This window comes from Clupea harengus, chromosome 14 (assembly GCF_900700415.2).
Source record: "Clupea harengus chromosome 14, Ch_v2.0.2, whole genome shotgun sequence".
Classification (NCBI taxonomy): Eukaryota; Metazoa; Chordata; class Actinopteri; order Clupeiformes; family Clupeidae; genus Clupea; species Clupea harengus.
In genome coordinates, this window is record NC_045165.1 from 3,960,177 (window position 1) to 3,981,545 (window position 21,369).

The 21,369-nt window shown below is 42.6% G+C and overlaps 2 protein-coding genes across 5 annotated transcripts; one reads left to right on the plus strand and one right to left on the minus strand.

Moving 5' to 3' along the window:
* Positions 1–2,070: 2,070 nt before the first annotated feature.
* LOC105909807 (protein max) lies at positions 2,071–10,878 on the minus strand. 4 transcript variants are annotated; one of them, XM_031580283.2, is made up of 6 exons: positions 10,667–10,878; positions 10,335–10,361; positions 7,515–7,622; positions 5,284–5,437; positions 4,699–4,779; positions 2,071–3,860 (listed from the first exon to the last, which is right to left on the minus strand). In XM_031580283.2, exons 1-6 carry the CDS (start codon positions 10,700–10,702, stop codon positions 3,673–3,675), a joined length of 594 nt encoding a protein of 197 aa, XP_031436143.1. In that variant the 5' UTR covers positions 10,703–10,878; the 3' UTR covers positions 2,071–3,672. The 4 variants fall into 4 exon arrangements, with proteins under 4 accessions (XP_031436143.1, XP_031436144.1, XP_031436145.1 ...); XM_031580284.2 differs by having other exon boundaries at positions 5,299–5,437; positions 10,667–10,876; XM_031580285.2 differs by lacking the exon at positions 4,699–4,779.
* Positions 10,879–15,218: 4,340 nt separating this feature from the next.
* Positions 15,219–20,333, plus strand: LOC116223598 (sodium/bile acid cotransporter-like; the record flags this gene model as incomplete). Its single annotated transcript, XM_031580900.2, is given in 7 exon segments — positions 15,219–15,245; positions 15,247–15,288; positions 15,290–15,522; positions 17,601–17,802; positions 18,721–18,899; positions 19,340–19,539; positions 19,991–20,333. Coding segments are annotated over 7 exon segments (942 nt in total), but the record flags the coding sequence as incomplete, so codon positions are not given.
* Between the last annotated feature and the right edge of the window lie 1,036 nt (positions 20,334–21,369).

The window sequence follows — 21,369 nt, forward strand, 5'->3', positions numbered from 1 at the left end:
GTTTGATCAGTGGGCCCTGCAGGAATACATCCTCTTCTGCTGCCAGTGTCCAACCGGGGGCCTCCTGGACAAGCCTGGCAAGTGAGTCTCTGTTAGGGCTCATATACACACACACACACACACACACACACACACACACACTCTCGCACACACACACACAACTGAATGCAGTGGTATCCTTTATTATTTAGTAATCAGTGTTGAAGAGTCGGTAGTGTGTAGTATTCACAGTGACCATGTTAGTGACAGGTAACAGTACGAGCGAGACAGAGGACTTGTGGTATGTAACTCCTGTCTCTTCACGTGACATGACAACGCTCCTGTCCTGTATAATCGGCCACTACATTCCTTGCACAGCCTCTGTCTACACTCAAGGACAGCACGTCCTCAGATACGCTTCCTCAGATACACGTCCTCAGATACGCGTCCTCAGATACAGATGCATGTCCTCACTGATCATTCTTTTTGTAGATAAAGTATTTGATGGTCAGGCAACTTTTGCACAGTGAAGTTTATCCTGTATTGTCTGACGTGTAAAAAAAAATAAACTAAAGTGCTGACACACACATACACACACACACACACACACACACACACACACACACACACACACACACACACACACTCACTGTCTTTGGTTCTTCCAGGTTTCAAGATTTCTACCACACGTGCTACTGCCTGAGCGGGCTGTCTGTAGCCCAGCATTTCAGCTGCACGTCCCCTCCTCAGGAGTTCATCCTCGGGGGCGAGGACAACAGGCTGGTAGGTCTCAAGCCTTCAGGCCGAGGCCAACTCCTAATTTCAACATCAATTTGGTATTTACGTCAATGTAGCCTGTACTAATTTCTTACTCTCGACATGAATTTAATTACGTCGGTCCTTCTCTTCAAGACAGGGGCTGCTGGAACATACACAATCTTTTACATTTCACACCAATTTTGACTGTAAAAAAAACACTAAAAACATCAACTCTGTTACCATGGCAAATAAGGACAAACCATACCAGGCAAATGCATTAAACTCCTACAGCCATGCAATTTATTTCTTGAAATAGAAGTTTTGGATAGTGACGCATATAGTGACCTCAGGAGTATGGTACTTCTGCACTGGGTCATCTGCAGCTGCAAAGATTCCAAAGCTCTCTCCAGACACAGTTAAAAGACTGGTGTGTGTGTATATGTGTGTGTGTGTGTGTGTGTCCTAAAGTTACTTAAATTAAGTTAAAGCAAATCCAATATCACTAACACACTTCCACTCTGGCTTCACCGCTTTCTATTTCTGGGCGGCAGGCTCGGACGCACCCCGTTTACAACGTGAACCCAGAGAAGGTGGCTCTGGCTCTGGCTCACTTCGGCTCGCTGCGCCCGCCCCGCCCGGCCACTCCTCCGGCAGAGGGACAGATCTCCGAGAAGCTCTCTGGCAGAACGGCTCCCGTTTCCTTGGAAAATCAGAGGGGGAAAGGGACCACACCCAAGAGAGACGAGGCGCTGGCTCTGGCCCTCTGAATGACTCGATGTCTGGATGGCCCCGCGCGAGTGAGTCCAGCGTGCTGTTTTAGAGATCAGCCCTGAGGCCGCACCACTTCAGCGCGCTGCCCAACCACAAGCCCAGTGGAGCAGCCTCCTCCAGCTTGGGATTTACATGACACAGCAACTGCCTCTATAGTGTTCAGAAGCAATTACCCCAACCCCATTTAACCCATTATAACCCAAACACCATTATTACCTGTGACCCTATTTACCCCATTATTACATTTAGTAATTAGCAGACGCTTTTATCCAAAGCGACTTACATATGTGCGACTTACAATGTATACACATTTTACATTTACACTGATGGCACACTGCACATCAGGAGCAATTAGGGGTTCAGTGTCTTGCTCAAGGACACTTCGACAGGGAATCGAACCAGCAACCTTCTGATTACTGAACGACTTCTTTACCTCCTGTACCACTGTCACCCCATTATTACCAGTGACCCCATTATTACTCCAACCTTTCTTCAAGCCCTGCAATACCCTTAAATTCCATCTTTCATCAGACCTTTGGTAAACACAAATAACACATCATAAAAGGATAAAATAGTTTTATTTATAGTTCCGTAGTAAAGGTATGCCTCAACTTGCAAGACAATTGTTGGCAGTATGTACAACATACCTGTAGTTTCCATGGAATGGAATCAAACAATTACCTATTATTTCGTACACACTAATTATTTCTTTTTAAATGAAATAAAGAAGAAAAAAAAAAGTTAAACATTCCCCAGACAGGCACGTATTTCCTGGGAAGGGTTGGTTGGTATTATCAATAACATGGAGGAGTATAGAGTGTATTTCACTACACATTGATATGGACTTTTGTTGTAATAAAAATAAAAAGGCTACTACCTTTAACTGCTTTGTGTAACATTCAATATCCATTTGGGAAGGAAAACGACAGATACTCATATTTATAGTCTACATCCTCAAACTCCACTGGAACTGTGAGGTGGCCCACGCTCGTCATGGTTCTGGACCAAACCCGGTCCAATCTGGCTCCGGAACCAACAGGCTGGAGCCACACTCGTGCCAGGCTTGGTTCAGGCTCGGCCTCTGACTGGTGAGTGCACATCAATCCAAAATCCCTAATTGTTTTTTTTTGTTTTTTGTCTTTTTTTTGTTTTGTTTTGTGCCTAATCCCAATTTAGGAAAAATAATTAAAATAAAAAACACTTCACAAAAAGCCTCATTTCATCTATTTCTAATTGATAATCTCAGGCAAACAACGACAATTTGACTAGCAGAACACAAACTCATTTCAAAAGGACTTAAAATGTACGCATCGCAACAAAAACATTTTTAGAGGGGAGAATCTTAATCCAACTATACCAGCAGGTCAAGGCAGGTAACACACACACACACACACACACACACACACACACCATCATCATCATCCCCTCCCAAAAGCAACTTCACATTCTTTTTTTTTTTTTCTCGAGTGGAAAAGTACAAATATTTAAAAAGGTAATGTGTGTGTTTAGCAGGAGTAAGGTAAGCTGTTCTGCAGGACTATCTCCCCCATGCTCACGGGCTGATGGCGTTGCGTCGTACTTGCAGGGGTGAGGGGGGGGGGGGGTATAACAAAGCTTAGCTAAAACTGTGTGCTTGCCCCCCTCCTTCCTCCACGCTTCCTCTGGGGTTGTCCTGGCGATGTGGGGTGATGTGTGTGTGAAAGGCGTTTGAAGTCCTTCAGACGGCGGAGCTGCCTCACTCAAGGAGTGGCTTGTTTTCGGAGTTGGAGTCGTGACGACGGGTGTGTCGTCGTGACGACGGGAGTGGCGCCGTGACGAGCGGTAAAGGCAGAAGGAAGAAGAAATGAGAAGAAAGAAAACAAAACGTCCCCAGTCAGCGTCTGACTGGACCGGGCCGGACCGGGCCCAACCCAGTCCAGACAGGGGCGCTCTCTGGATCAGGAGGTGTGCAGTGGTGACCTGTGGAGCCTCTGAGGCGGGAACTCCATTCCTCCCCCCGCCAGGTGAGGAGGAGGAGGGGGGTGGGGGGGTACTGGGGAGGAAGACGATGCTGATGATGAAGAGCGGAAGTGGGGGGCTGTTGGGGTGGTTGGGAGGTCTGACAGGAGAGTCTCTGGTGGTGGCCCTTTTTGAGGGTGGGGGGGGGGGGGGGTTAGGGGGGGTTTAACTGGGCTCCGCTCGCAGCTTTTTCCTGTTGGGGGGCTCCTCTTCTTCAGACTCAGAGCTGGAGTCAGAGCCCCCGTCGAAGGCGGACACGGCCCCCCCCTTGCGGTTGGTGTACAAGCTGCTGTCGCTGGAAGAGTAGGACGCCTGGAACTGGGCGTTCCCCTTCGCCTTCTCCAGCGCTCGGACTAGAACCACAGACACACACACACACACACACACACACACACACACACACACCAGGGTTATTTTAGTTAACCAAAACTAAGACTACAACTACAACTAGCAGTGAAAATAGAATTCCCATTCTTGTGTCCAGTGCTTTTCGTTTGGTGCAACTGTGCATTTATCAGTCTGGACGGGTAAATACAGACACATTTGGTGCGATTGTGCATTTATCAGTATGGACGAACATCAGTACAGAAAGTCACTACACTAATTTTGCCTCTTGTTACACACTCAAGTTCTTGCATTGGAAGTTGCGTTGTAAGGACTTGTTTGGAGTTGCGCTTGGCCATAATGAGACTTTTTCATTTTTGAAAAACAACAACATCGACAGCAGATAATGAACCTGAATCTGATATGACAGTTCTCTTCTGTGTGTATTTGAGTTAGACATGCGCTGAACATCTTTTTCTTTGCATACAGTGCATGTGTGTTAGGGGTGGGCGATATGGACTAAACATTAGATCACGGTACTTTCAACTGTATGGATGGCATTGGTATTAGATCACCTTAAGTTCATACACTTAATACTACTTTATCTTTCCAGTAGCAAAAGCAGCACAATTATGCATTTCAAAAGTATTATTTAAAAAAAAAAAAGAAACATTTCAAATATTAAAGATGATCAAGAAAGATTAAGGTCTGGAAAACTATTTTTTCCATTAACACAGTTTCTCTTAATGAACAGTTACAATAAAACATGATGATTAATGTCCCTAGTTACTAGCACACTTTACTCTATATGACTCAATTAACAAGAAACAGGAAACTAAAACTTCAATGAAAAGTCATCAAAATAACCTTTAGCCCCCATGGGTCTTTTCACCAGCCTGTTGACACTGTCCGGCTTGATGGTTGTCCTGGTACATGTCACCGCATTGACTTATGGAAACATAATTTACAGACAATTAAGAAGACATAGTTCAGCCACTGGGTGTGACCTACCCGTGTGTTTTTGCTAAGCATCGCTTGCAATGCCAAACTCGGAAACAGTGCCAATATTTCCCACCAAAAATATATATTACACCTGTTCCATTTCAAAACCGGACATTGTTCTTAAATGTTCTTAAAAATAATTTTAAAAAAAACGATTTCATCTGGCTGATTACCCCTAGGTATTTTATTTGGTAATTGTAGGAAAGAGATTTTGAAGCAGACTGCCGGTAACTGATGTGGAATTCTCTGACAGCTGAAATTCATATGCTTTATTTCATGCTTTAAAAACATACTCCGGTATTGATGGTATTGCAAAATTCATGTGGTAGCATGTCATAATACCGTAGACAACTATAATACTGAAATACCGCCCACCCCAAATGTGTGAATGTGCCTGCATCAGTGTGGGTGTGTAGGGGTGGATACATGGGTCGGACGAGCGGTAAATACCCCTCCAGCACTCACCCTGCTGCTCCAGCAGGGCGTTCTGCCGCTTCAGGTCGTCGATGTCCTGCTGGTGAGTGTGGTTTTTCCGCCTCATGTACTGGATGTACTCGGTGGCCTTGTCCAGGATCTGCGCTCGGGACGCCTGTTTCACAGAGTGCTGGCAGCAGCAAATTATACAACAAAATTTTCAAGTAGGGTCACACGTGACATATTCACACACAAATACACATTTATTAAAAAAAAAAAAAAAAAAACTGCTGCTTGCTAAATGACCCATTCCCGTGTGTTTCAATGACAAAGTAGCCTATTTTGTTATCTCACACTGCACTGCAATAGCATTCCGTACCAGAACGTACAATGAATGTGTAACGTTAGCCAAATACCCAGTGGAGATCACAACGCGTTTATATTAATATTTCAGCCTTCATGTCAGATGAAGGAATGTACACGATAAGGTAAGGAATAGTAAAACATGTGTTAATCAGGGTAGGAATTTCACCGGACGGCACGACGGCCATGGCCATTGTTGTCCCTCTTTTCTGGCCTGGTGAATATCGCATGTTCCTCGGCCACTGTGGCCTTCCTTCCCTGCATGTCGTGCCGTCATTTATTTATTTTTCTGAGAAAACGATATACAACATTAGCAATACTGCAACTGCAAATGTATCCATTGCAGACTTTTTTTTATGAGCTAATCGGGAATAGCTTAAGATGCAAGACAAATGCTGCTGGCAGTTCAGGTTTTAATAGCATAGGCAATGCAATGTTCTCATGTTCTTGTTTATCAAATTAGACTTGTTAATTCCAGAGCTAACTTTAGCAATACGATAAATAATCCTAGAGTGAATAATATGACAAGGTGTTCCAATATCCAAACATTGAAGAATTAAAGTTGCGTCTATGTACAACTACAATGTCATAAACGTTACAAAACCGAACCAACCGATAAATAGGATTGAGTCCATTTACTGTGTCATAATTTGTGTCATAATCCAAATCTGTCATAATAGTGATGTCATTCATTTTAGTGTCACAATGCCATAGTTAAAATACACTGTGATCTGAGCTGGATATGCCTTTACTTCTGTGATAAAGTTCATGCTTTTCAACTGAAACAAAGTGATCTCGTCAGCATCCAGTCAGTATCACTGTATACGCTACTTCGTTCTTCAGTCGTTGCCGCAAGTTCAATGTAAGGAGTCTGCCACGCGCTGCACCTTGATATCGAGACTAAGGGACGGGTCTACCATATTAGTAGGTGTACCCGATATCTTTTTGTAAGTCGTTGGGCGTACCTGATGTCGACTCTTGCCTCTACTGAGCAATTCCTTACTCTTGCAAACACTAGCTCCAAAATTGACACCTTGATGGACGGATTTTGGCTTTATCTCTATACAAAAACGGAACCATGTTGTCCACCGGTATATTAAGAGGCTTTCTGTCAGAAATGAATGTATAAAAAGTTCTTGAGATAACATCTTAAATGATGAGCAAATTATTTCACGCCCCATTAACTTACTAAAACTGAAACAGAAACTAAAACAAATAAAAAGTGATTAAACCATTGGCAGAAACTACAAACAGAAATTCAGATTGAATACAAACATATTATCAAAATAAAAACAAATTTGGATGGAAAACTATTATGACCTTGCTCTATAACATCAAACCTCCAAACTTACATTCCTGCACCATTATCACCAGCACTCTAAATGTATTTTAGTCGTTATTAAAAAAATTACTACGTATAACTAATATACAGAATCACATGACAGCTCCCATGTGGAATATCCAATAATTTTATGCACACATAAATAACTACATTTTACCATTGCCTTAGGCATAACAGTGTTAAATTGAGACATCACTGACTATGAATGAGACAACAATGTCAGATAACTATTACCTTACATTGAAAAAATAAAACCACAGCAATTACAGTTATTTTCACTATCTATCTACAAATAGATCTATAACCTACACGGGGTGACCATTATAAATAGGATTGAGTCCATTTACTGTGTCATAATCTGTGTCATAATCCAAATCTGTCATAATAGTGATGTCATTCATTTTAGTGTCACAATGCCATAGTTAAAATACACTGTGAATGGCAGAACTGTTAACGTGTGTTAACCATTCTACCGTCTATAAAACCCACCTTTAGACCTCAGAGAAGTTCAACTAAGCTGGCACTGACACACACAGCTGAGAGTAGCGTGAAGGGCACTCACCTTCTCTCCTTGGAGTGCGGGCACGGAGTCACGTAGACTGTGGAAGCTGTCTTTGATATGGTCCCTGCGTTTGCGCTCCAGCGCATTATGGTGTGCCCGCTTGTCTGCCTAAGGACCAGCACATCGGAGGCCATTAACTAGGTCAAACTCCACAAACACACATCCCCAAAACAGACGGACAAGGCCAGAAAGAAAACACACAGTTGCAGCGAGAACCTACTAGCCAGCAGATCGTGCTTCCTCTATTATATTTGTCTGCAACTATCTTTCATTTTTTCATCATAGTTAGATGCTCAATGGTAGCCTTAGAAGCAGTGACAAAAATGCTACAAGTGGACACAACATAAGGAAGACCTCCATATTAGGATCTATGATAAAATGCTTATTCTTCAAACAAAAACAAAAAATTATATGGGCCTTATAGCACCAACATTTTAAGCAACAAACACTAGCAATCTCGATCCTTCCCACCCCTCTATGTCCTGTCCAGCTTGTGTTCCCATTTCTGACACTCATCCCAGAAGCCCAACCCCTAATATTAAGCTTCTCTCGGAGAGACTTGGCATTTAACCAGAGATCCTTCTGTAGGCCATCCAATGTCTTTCTGACAGAGACCTTTGGACATGCACGTCCACAATTGCATTCAAGCCAATGTGAAACTGAACAAATACATACTGCTACTTTGCCTTACTAGTGTTTACTGTGGAAGCATTTTCTAACACAGCCTGACAACCATCTCTTATGGATCATCCCTTGGGCTCTCAAGTCTTAAGACAATGTGAGTGGTTAATGCTGCTGCATAAATAAATAGGCTAAAATTGAAAATAAAATTGAGATTCAGTTCTTATGTTAACCACTGAACAACTCGACATCTAAAATAACATGCTTTCTAACTCTCGAATCCATTCACATACACAACACTAAGCTGTAGTTGTGTTAATCACCACCATACTACTGACCGCAATGCATACACACTGGGGAATTGTAATTGTGTAACAAAAGGATCAATTCTGTTATTCCTGGGTTAGAACTCATGTCCACATGTTCTTCTAGATTAGAGGACCCTGGGTAAAGACCCAGAGACACGTCCAAACAGAGGTTATGGTGGAACACGTCTGGTTTGGGGCAAAGTCTCAGAGCAGTCAATAGAACACCACCATAAGCCTGAACCAGGTTACAATAGAAACATCAGTAGTGTTCTTCAGGTATACCCATATGGATTGCCTGCCACATCGACCCCATGGACTCTTCGTGCCAACTGTATTTTGTGAGGGGAAACTTGGAAATGTGGATTGGGTGTTTTGGCTCAAAAATGCTTCAAATTCATTCCTTTCGCAGGCTGTGCATGTTTATAACTGTGAAACAGCAAGGCAGGAACAGTATCTGTGGTGATGCAGATGAAAACTAAACTTGTTTATTGGCAAGCTTCCTTAATAGGACGAGCACATACAAAAAATGACCTGGAGGTTTACAAATCAACATCCAACTAAATACTTGCTTTTACAAAATCATTTAACTCTGCTGGTGGGTGCGTGGGCCAATGAAAACGTGTCCAAAAGAGACTGTGAGACACTTTTACATTCTGGTGATCTACAGGTAGGCTAATTGCTACTGTGGAGACACCACACCTGGTGTTAAATGCCTCAAAGGCTTATACCAGCATCATATATTGGTATATATTAGTAACACTTCAATCAGATACAGCTGCAATAATGGGGTATACATTTTGGAACAATTCACAGAAATATGAATGAGGCAACAGAACTATTTTCTGTATTTTTCTAATAACACTATTATAGAGGATTCCATTGCAATACATTATAATTCCCTGCCTTCAAAACAAACATCGTCATATTTGCTCCATATTACAGGCGTCAAGCTACATCTCTTGGGATGACATGGTGGTGAAAATCGTGCAAGGCCCAGCCGATAATGAACGTCCACAGAGGTTGTCCAAAGTCAAATCTTGCAGGCCTGGTTTATGTAACCTAGCTAATGTTTTTCATAGAATCAATTGCACTCGTTTCACCCAGCATGAATATTGTGCGGTTAGACGTAAAGGACATGCGAACGCCTGCAACGTCCAACAGCTGACAGATATTCTTACGATCTACGATTAACAATCAGTTATTTAAAATGCAGCACCAATGTCACATTTATGACAGCGTAATGTGCATAGGTGTAGTCATGTTCTGGCTTCATTCTATAGGAAATTGATAATTTAGCACAGCTAAATATAGGGCGCGCTTAGGCTTGTGGGATGGGATTACCCCTTCATGCGTAAATATTTTCAGCGCAATCGTTGGTGGCGTACATATGAAGAAAAAAATAAGTCAAATGCATGCGCAACATAAAGGTCCGATACAGTTGGTCAACGTCTTCGACTTCTTTCAAATGACTAATGTTACATGTCTATAAACGAATATTATGTATCCATCTGCACACCCTAATCCGTTCTAAGACAGTGGATAGCTGGTAGCTAGCTCGATGGCTACTGCCTTCAAAGCAGACACCAGCTAGCTAGCGCTAGTGTAAAAACTGGCGAACGCCACGACAGCTAGCTCGCATGCTAACATTCAAGACGACGTATTTTAACGTCCCATTCTAGCTAATTATAAAACCAACGTTATTACAGGAATTGTTTAAGGCTTGGCGCTAAAACTTCGAAAACACAGGTTAGCTAGATAGCCACATAGCGCTGTTAGGCAGGAACCGAGCTAACGTTAGGTGCCAAAGGCCAAGCAATTCCGTAGTTAAGGAAGTGTACGAGAGCAAGGTTAACATTCAAAGCAGCTATACAATTATACATTGGTCACGTACCACATTAAGGTATCTCGTTGATTCGTCCTGAAAAAAAAAAAAACAAGAGTTAGTGTAACTCAATATATGCTAAACTCAAATGTCAAATACGTTGTTATTTCGTGACCAATCAAATGGAAGGCTGGCTAACATTAGCTATCTATCTAGCTTTGCTCAATTATTTAGCCTGAAACAATCCCCGCAGAATTCAACTAAATATTAGCATAGCTAACGATTCCCCACAACTACCGACCAGAAGCAAAAAATCAGGAAAACATGTTTATCAGATTTCAAACCAGAAATGATTCTGCCACTACGACGTTAACTTCACAACAAGAATTGCAACAACTCACATCACTATCGACTTCAATATCATCGTTATCGCTCATTCTCTGGAAAAATAATTGACAAAAATAAAGAATGGACTAAAGGCAAACTGAAGGGAAGGGAAACGAAATAAGCTATCTATCTATCAAGCAAGCTGGCAAGTCTTTACAGCAGAAACATGACGATCAACGGAATCGCTACACGTGATTCGCTCACACATGGACATTTACAACATCCACAGCGCATGGGCAAGAGTGCACAGCTAGATGGGTAATGAAGTCTAATGACCGTCCACTATTAATCGTAGTCTTTGCCAAAAAGGACTACATTTCCTTTGTTTGCGTTTGTAGTGGGCAGGCCCAGAAGACGTACACTCAAAGGGAGTGTCCGCTGTTCCTGTTGCTTACCACAAACCCAAAGCCATCCGTTTCAAATGGCTGATCTTGGTATTTTTTTTAAACAATGTAAACCCAAACACTGGTGTATTGTGGCATCGAATGGTTTAATGCGATTGTTTCGGATTCATGGATGTTTAAGCAAAAAGTATAGACTTACGAGGCCATTCTTATTTTAGTTATGTTATGTCACGTTATGTTTTAGCACTCCATTGCAATTGATAATAGTAGGTTTGTGTTTTGTATTTATATTGTAGATAACATAAAAGCATCTTCTCTATAATGGATAACAATGATTACATGGATATTCTTGATTTGTTTGACCTATTCTTTAAACAAACAGTAGGGGGCATCAGAAGAACCTACAACTGTCAGACACTCTAGTTGATTAGCGTGACTTGATTTAATGTAATCCAGAGTTTTAAAAAGTCCCCAAGCCTAAGGTACATTTAGGTAAATGTAGAATCAATCTGGGACACTGTCATTTCAAACCATTTGTTTCAAATATTTTTCTGCTGAACTGCCTCCTTTGTTAATATATTCAAAAGAGCAGCCCCCGAAAGCCTCGTGAATCCTTGCCCCGCATCACCTGACCAGATGAGTGATTTAACCAAAACAAACGGACATTGCCTTTGGGTTGACGCCAGGGAATTAAGAGCATTCCAAAGGCAGGAATTCTCTTAAGAAATCCTGGGATAATAAGCACATGAAGAATATTAAAAAAAAAAAAAAAATGTATACAGCATTTGACCAGCTAGATGTCCCAGTTATGACACAAAGGGCTCATTATAGTGATGTGATCACACATTACTAATAGTACTGGGCACTATGAACGTTTACTTTGCAAGTCAACGTTTCCTCTGTGGGAAGCGAAATTACGGACATCTTCATCACAGATCTTAGCCATATTTAAAGCTCTTTGCTGTGATGCCTATGTTAAATTGCTGCTTGTACAAAGAGAATAGAACTCTATATTAACAGTGTACTGCTTCATAAGTAAATCAACATCCACTATGACCAGTATAACATCCCTAACAGGAGCTGACGGCATGGTGAGTATTTCCCTTCTGTTAATGTTGTAATTATAATAATTACGAAGAGTTCATAACGGCATACTCTTCCACGTGTAACAGGTGATCTCTTTTTTTTCTGCAGTACATTTGTGGGAGAAAGACACAAACTGTCCAGACTGTACATGATTGTTGTTTGCAAAGCCTCTCTAAAGACATGGGTTGGAGCCAGACGGTTTCCTACAGGTGAAAGAGGCATGACTGAGTTCCAGTTACCACAAAGACTGCTGTATATCCAACAAAAGGAGCCAGGGAAATTGGCACAGGCCTCTCATCTTTGGCAGCCCGTTACGTAATATCCTTTGACAGTGAAGCTCACAGCGCACAGGTGCCAAGGGGGAAAGATGCCACTGAAGCAATTACGCTCTTCCAGTCAGTGTCCTATTGATGCCAAAGCCCTTTCCCACGTACCCCAGTTAAAGAATTAGGCGCTCTGCAAGTAAAGTCTAAAGAAAAGGTCAAGTGTAAAGTGCTCATAGTTGTGTTTCCAAGATGCTTAAGAAAAACCTGATAGTGAAAGGTCTGCCTTGTTACTGATGTGATTAGGATCTGTAACTTCACACTGATAGACGTGAGGGGTAAAGTGGTCCCTGCTCTCCTGGACGTTCCTCCTGGCTTCTCTTGACGTCTCACGCTGCACCTTCTAGTGTCTGAGGAAGCCTGCCTTAAGACAGGCAAACATTACGCCTCCAGAGAGCCAAGCCAAGAGGATCATCATAGGAAATGCATGTTTCTGCAACAGAACTCACACACACACACCCCCCCCCCACCCCACCCAACAGCACACACACACACACTCACACACACACACCCACACACACACCCCCGATGCCGTGTGATACCCAGCTCCCGCTGAGAGCGCCTCGGCATGTGACATGCTACAGGGGGTGCAAGACAACAGGAGCAGGGTCAGACTGAAGAATGTGAAGAGAGGACCGAGAGGAGGAGACAGATGGAGCAGAACAGAAAGAGGGAGAGAGAGAGAAGAAGAGAGAGTGAAAGGGGGAGAAAGAAAGAGTGAAAGGGGGAGAGGCAGAGAGAGAAACAGGGAGTGAAAGAGGGAGAGAGAGAAGTCCTGAGAGCAGTAAACGCAGCAGTAACACAATCCTTTGCACAAAATGAAGGTAAGAAAAGTATTTCTTGTTATGTTTGTTTGTCTTTTTCCAAATGTGACAATAAAAGGGCTTTCTAAATACCATTTAGTTATACTCTCTGTCCAAACAGAGACAACTATATGTACAAAGATATCTGTTGCACAGGCAAAACCTATTCTTTTAAATTAAATAAAGCTGTAAGAATACAATTAGTGAACTACATTTTTGGCTGTTTGAATTATCAAAATATTTGTATCAGTAGGTATGCACAAAGTGTATTGATTGACATCTTATCCAACAAGCACTTAGCGGGAGCCTGGCAGATGACTGGACCTCTATATAGGGTCAGTAGCATGGCTAGTTCTGCATGAATAGTTCAGTTTGATTAGAGAAGCCCCCATTAGCCGGAGCCTAAAGGGGGGGGGGGGACCCCAATGAGCGTCCTATTATGTATTCAAGATGGGTATGAAGAGGGTCTTTGAAAACATTTCGTGCAGATTTTGTGGAGCTGTTTTGGTTGTCATGGTTAAGGTTGGGTGGTAACAGCCTGGCAAGCACGGCACCAAACTACCTCTGAGGTTTTCTGGCATCTGATGAGCCCTGGTCGCCTCACTGGGGATGAACAGCCGTGGCCTTTCTTTGCCTCTGCAGCAGCTGAAAGTCACAAGGAAACAGAGAGAATAGCCCTGAGCCCACCACACCGATTCATCCCCAGACAAACACCCCAGGCAGCACACTCAGCCGCCCAGCTCCAGCGGCCACGCTCAGATAAAGAGCCAAGATCAAAGATGACATTCACCTCAACAGAGAAGACGAATAGTGAAGGTCATTATTATTAGTATGTGCTGTGGAGATCCTGATCGTCATTCTTGTACTTATTAGCACTGAGTGTGGACTGAGCGGCTTGTTCTCTGCTTCAATAAGTGCGCAAGACATCTTCATTCAGCATGTATTGGCCAAAGCCCATTCAGTCCATAAAAAAAGGTTCATCAAATGATATTCATCTAGTTTTCTAAAGAAACAGATTTGGGTGGAAAACACTGGTGTCAGGGATCCCGTAAACCCCTGGAGATCCTCTCATAACCTTAAAGGTGGCTACCCCGTGGCCCAGGGATGGAAAGCCTGACAGTCAGCAGAGCTGCCAACTCTCAACTGCCAACTTTCGCCGTGTGACACACGCTTTTGCATGTTTTCACACGCACTCTCAACATCCAATTTCTCAAGGCAAAAAAAAAATCTGGTTTTGGGCCGAGACGCGTTCGTTACTTGTCAAACTCCCCGAGGGTAGCTGGCGCTAAGGAGCGCATCTGTAACCCTATTCGCTGCATAGACATCTTATTCACGAGAGGAAAGATAACATTGGGACAATAGATCTCTATAGATCCCCAATGACCGATATTTTCTCTAAGGAAGGAACCCATGAACGCTGTTGTTTGGTGTTGTGGTGCCTTTCACTCCCATAAAGACAGAAGGGGGGGTTGGAGAGACTGTGTGTGTCACAGACTGTTGTGTCAAGCTGTGTACGTGTGTGTGTGTGTTGCTAACTTCAATCTGTGTTCATGAGTAGTGTAGCTCTTTCTGAGGAGAATTGTATTCTGTGATTTAGCTTGAGCATGTTGGTGTATGATGTAGGTAGGAAGTAGAAGATGTTGAGTAGACTTGCTGTTAGGACTATCTTATTATTTTGTTATATATTTTACAGTTCTGGGCCTGAATGTAAAATATTGTTTGAAAGGACATCATTTATAATGACATTTTTACACTTCTATGTGTTGTACACATGAATGTATACATAAATTATGGAAAGGGTTGCTGTGACTAAAGTGATGAAAACCCAATGTTGTTTACACTCCTGCTTCCTTTAGTGTAGCAAAACACAATAGATCAGCAGCGTTGATATGGCTGATGTCATGAGCCAGACTTGGGTCCGCCTATAGGCAGCTTTGGCCTGGGCTCCAGTACCCCCAACGCCACTCTGACCTCCCCGAAGAACATCAAGCAGTGGCTTCCAGTTCCCCTTTCTCCCCCGCCATGGACATGGCCATTCAGCGCCATCACCATCATCATCCTCTTCATCACCATGGTCTCGGCTGGGCTGCACCATGGAGATCGCCAAGATCAGGGCTCACATCCTGCGCCCCAAAGGAGTGGCCATCGCCGTGGTGGCGCAGTTTGGCATCATGCCACTGACCGCTTTCAGCCTGGCAAAGGTCTTCCAGCTGGCCCCCATCGAGGCCGTCACCGTGCTCATCTGCGGATGCTGCCCGGGGGGAAACCTCTCAAACCTTTTTGCCCTGGCCTTGCAGGGTGACATGAACCTCAGGTAACATCCACTAATTAAACGTAACGAGTTACTGAACCTCAGGTAACATCCACTAATTAAACGTAACGAGTTACTGAACTTTGGGTAATAATATCCACTGATTAAACGTATCGAGTTACTGAACTTTGGGTAATAATATCCACTGATTAAACGTAACGAGTTACTCAACTTTGGGTAATATCCACTGATTAAATATAACGAGTTACTGAACCTCAGGTAACATCCACTAATTAAACGTAACGAGTTACTGAACCTCAGGTAACATCCACTGATTAAACGTAACGAGTTACTGAACCTCAGGTAACATCCACTGATTAAACGTAACGAGTTACTGAACCTCAGGTTGCATCCACTGATTAAACGTAATGAGTTACTGAACCTCAGGTTGCATCCACTGATTAAACGTAATGAGTTACTGAACCTCAGGTAACATCCACTGATTAAACGTATCGAGTTACTGAACCTCAGGTTGCATCCACTGATTAAACGTAATGAGTTACTGAACCTCAGGTTGCATCCACTGATTAAACGTAACGAGTTACTGAACCTCAGGTAACATCCACTGATTAAACATAACGAGTTACTGAACCTCAGGTTGCATCCACTGATTAAACGTAATGAGTTACTGAACCTCAGGTTGCATCCACTGATTAAACGTAACGAGTTACTGAACCTCAGGTAACATCCACTGATTAAACGTAACGAGTTACTGAACCTCAGGTAACATCCACTGATTAAACATAACGAGTTACTGAACCTCAGGTAACATCCACTGATTAAACGTAATGAGTTACTGAACCTCAGGTAACATCCACTGATTAAACAGAACGAGTTACTGAACCTCAGGTAACATCCACTGATTAAACGTAACGAGTTACTGAATCTCAGGTAACATCCACTGATTAAACGTAATGAGTTACTGGACCTCAGGTAACATCCACTGATTAAACGTAATGAGTTACTGAACCTCAGGTTGCATCCACTGATTAAACGTAACGAGTTACTGGACCTCAGGTAACATCCACTGATTAAACATAACGAGTTACTGAACCTCAGGTAACATCCACTGATTAAACGTATCGAGTTACTGAACTTTGGGTAATAATATCCACTGATTAAACGTAACGAGTTACTGAACCTCAGGTAACATCCACTGATTAAACATAACGAGTTACTGAACCTCAGGTTGCATCCACTGATTAAACGTAACGAGTTACTGAACCTCAGGTTGCATCCACTGATTAAACATAACGAGTTACTGAACCTCAGGTAACATCCACTGATTAAACATAACGAGTTACTGAACCTCAGGTAACATCCACTGATTAAACGTAATGAGTTGCTGAACCTCAGGTAACATCCACTGATTAAACGTAACGAGTTACTCAACTTTGGGTAATATCCACTGATTAAACATAACGAGTTACTGAACCTCAGGTAACATCCACTGATTAAACGTAATGAGTTACTGAACCTCAGGTTGCATCCACTGATTAAACGTAACGAGTTACTGAACCTCAGGTAACATCCACTGATTAAACGTAACGAGTTACTGGACCTCAGGTAACATCCACTGATTAAACGTAACGAGTTACTGAACTTTGGGTAACATCCACTGATTAAACGTAACGAGTTACTGAACTTTGGGTAACATCCACTGATTAAACGTAACGAGTTACTGAACTTTGGGTGATATCTATTGACGCAGTGGGAGTTTAAGGACTGGGGTGGAGCCTCTTCAGATGACCCGTCTCAGTGGGATTTTGTGGGGAAAAACAGCGACGAATGTGGGAACACTGTTCACCATCTGCAGCTGTTTTCTCAGTTGTGATTATTTGTCTGAGTAGGATCAAAACCTTAGATAATCGCTTGACTTATTTGTTTAACATAACCCCTGTCCAAAGACAACCATAACAGTCCCACTCTCAAACTGTAAATGGCTCTTTGACATAAGCAGCCATAACTGTGCAACATTTGGCTGTTGTTGAAATTTTAGGTTGTTTCTTGTAGAAGCTGTTCTCCGCTCACCCGTGCTTCCATGTTGTGTTTTGGCTTTGGTGTTCGATTGGCACTGACAGCATCGTGATGACCACATGCTCAACGGTCTTGGCTCTGGCCATGATGCCCACTCTACTGTACCTGTACTGCCAGGGCTTTGACCTGGAGAACGCCGTGCCCTACACTGGCATCCTCATCGCCCTCGCCATGACCCTAGTGCCCTGTGGGGTGGGCATCGCCATCAACCACTGGATCCCTGGCTGGTCTAAAATGATTATTAAGGTGAGCCCAAACACTGGATCCCTAGATGAACTGATAAAAGTTAGCTGGCCTCTCTCTGCACTTGCAACACCCGTTAGCTTATTTGTTATTGTTATTGTCTTTGCAAACAGCCTTTGTCTGGCCTTATCTTTGTAGATTAGTTAGTATCTTCCTAATCTAAACGCATAAACAACAAAAGTTAAAGGGTTAAAGTAGCTTAAAACAATGAGCTTCGCCTGTCATGTCAGGATGGTAGTCAGGAACTGCAGTGTAGATGTGCAGTAGTATCTTCCTATCTTCCTATCTTACAAATCCCCTGTGACACACAAAAAAACTTACCTTTGGACACATGAAAAGGTTCATCATTCTTGCGTCTGACGCTTTACATATACAATAGCAGGAAAGACAATAAAGAATTAAAATGATAAAAAAAATAAGAGTAAAGTGAAACAAGTAAAAAGAAGATGATGAACATAAAAATAAAAGATAAGAAAGTAAGTGTACTGGAAGAACATTATCATATGGAATATAAGTGCCACAACTCACAGTTTAGACAGGTACTCCTGTAGCAAGCAAATCGGTGTTCATAGGCTCAATAAAACAAGAAAGTTTTGAGCCTTGATTTAAAAGTAGCAACATTTGGGGCACATCTAAGTGTTTCTGGGAGTTTGTTCCAGGAATAAGAAGCAAAATATTTGAACGATGCTTTAACATGTTTTGTCTTAGGTCTATAAACAGTTAGCAGTCCCTTTCCAGACGACCTAAGGGTTCTTGATGGTTGATAGGGAGTAAGAAGATCTAGGAGGTATTTTGGGCCCAAACTGTAACAAGAGTGTTAAAGTAGCTCTAAACAATGAGCTTCGTCTGTCCTGTCAGGATGGCAGTCAGGAACTGCAGTGTTTAATTAAGATTTGAAAGCATGGTTTTCCTGCTTGACAGATTGGCCTCAGCATCCTCCTCATCGCCTCCGTGGCCATCGGCGTCATGTCAGGCATCACCATCGGGGGCAGCGTGTGGGTGGTGCTCTCTCCTCAGCTCATGGCCGTGGCCTGCCTCATGCCTCTCACTGGCTTCCTCCTGGGCTTCGTCATGTCCTCGCTCTGCAAACTCAACGGACAGTAAGTACAGCACTTTACTCCAGTGAATATCAGGGGGTCGGATGAATGGTCACCCACTGACCATATCGTTCCACTCGTTCGACAGGTATATTTATCGTTCCACTCGTTCGACAGGTATATTTATCGTTCCATACCTCACAGGTATATTTATCGTTCCATACCTCACAGGTATATCTATCGTTCCACTCCTCACAGGTATATTCGACCTTTGTGATGTAGCATCAATTGAAACTTGAAATTGAGAGGTTCATCTGTTGGATTAATGCTAATTAACTAACTAATTGATTCAGTTTAAAAAAAAAAAAAAACTGTATCCAAGAAGAGACCCCACTGATGGTGAACCCACTGGGGTTGTTTTCCTGCTGGGGGGGGGGGGGGGGGGGGGGTGCACGGGACATGATGTACACGGGGGCCCCACAGCTGTGTAAATGTGTTCTAAGGTGTCGCAGGACTATTGCGGTTGAGACCGGCTGCCAGAACATCCAGCTGTGCTCCACCATCTTGAAAGTGGCATTCCTCCCCGAAGTGATCGGACCGCTCTACCTCTTTCCTCTGCTCTACATCATCTTCCAGGCCGGGGAGGCTCTCCTCCTCGTCTTGCTCTACAGATGCTATCAAATGCTCAGACCACCAGCGGAGGGTAAGCACTTACATACGTGTCAACACACTGCCTTTCAGGAAGATAAAATGTATTCCTGTTTTTTTTTATTTATTTTTTTTAAACTTGGTAGTGTTTCTTTTGGGGCTGTGTTTTGTCAAGAATCTTAATCTTGTTTTTGATAGAAGTCAAATTTTAGGAAAACTGTAATAGTATAAAAAGCACCCTACCATATGCCAGAGGACAAAAAAAAGTTGACTTATTAACGCAATCAGAACAGTGGGATCTGCATTTGTATTTATCACAGTCCCTGTAACATCAACACCATAACACTAGTTTTTATGCAATCTGAGCAAAGGAATTAATATGTGCCTAAATCATAAAAAAATTAAAACGGTACAGTGTTCTTGGGAAGCGCTACAGTAACACAAAGCATAATATTGCAGATAGATATGTTCTTACACCCCTGGTTCTTTTCTGTCTCATCACACAGAGCCGACGTACTGGACAGTAAACAGTAAAGTTGAAGCTGTGAAAGTTCCTACTTGCTGATGAGAGGACCTGTGCACCAGCTGAGAAGGGAACCTGACGTCAGACGCCTACATCCCATTCCACTGTTCCACTGAACAGACATCACCATTCCATTCCACTGTTCCACTGAACAGACATCACCATTCCATTCCACTGATCCACTGAACAGACATCACTATTCTATTCCACTGTTCAATGTCAGCTAGGCACAAATCTTCTGGTGATGTGGCTTTGACACATGCAGTGGGCATCCACCTGACCTCCACCTGACCTCCAGGTCCAGTGCAGTGGTGCTGCAGCCCACACGTGCAGCGACTAGAGGATGCGTCACCTTCCAAACCAGACCGCGTCGGACAAGACTTGACAGCAACATCAAACCCATGGCATTCTGAACCCTTCGAGCCAATCACGGGCGCACAGAGCATGATTTGCGAGTTAGGTGACCTTGCACAATAAACTCAAGAAACCCAAGAATGCTAATTTACTTGGGTAAAATGATTGACTGATGTGTTGTTGGCTGGTCAAGTCAGTGCTGCTTCAAGGAATAGTCCTGTGACTGATCACTGCCCAATGGTGCATCTCAGCGTATGTCTGCAGGTGTAGTTCTCCAAGGCTGTTTAAAGATACACTGTCCAAATAAATTGAAATGTGCCGAGTTAGCAGTACAGGAGTATTGTTGTAGTGTGGCATTTAATTTTAAATACCTTCTATGGCAAAGGAAGAGAATAGCATTAACATGGTTCAAATAAAATAACAAGCTCTCTCCTTTACATTTAGAATCTCTCGGTCTGAGGTAGTAATGTATGTCTTCTTTTTATAATTGTTATAAAATATGTAAAGTGGATTAAATAATTATACAAATACATCAATGTGAAGTTTCTCAAGAATCTTCATGTAAGCCATCTCCTGTGCTTTTAAATGGTACAATGCTGACATCTGGTGGACACTGAAAAAGTTCAACTCCCCAAACTTTACCCATTCAAAATGTTTTGCCAGGGTGACTAGAGTTATAAAATATGTTTTACATACTAATATCATAAGCCAACAAATCAAAAAATAGGCTAACACACGTAGAAAGAATATTTAATTTGAAATCGTTACATGTTATATACAGTGTGGAATTAAATTAAATCAAATTTCATACAAACATTAAGAGAGCACCCTCACCCAGGCTGCGTCATTCAGCCCCTAGATAAATAATAAAATCAAATTGATCGTTGATTTTGTACAGAGCACAGATTAACTTTTTTTGGTTTTAAAATGATGTCAAAACATTAAAGATCCCCAAAGACCCCATCCAAGACCAAAGCAAGGAAGCGAGACTTGATCTGTAAAGGAATG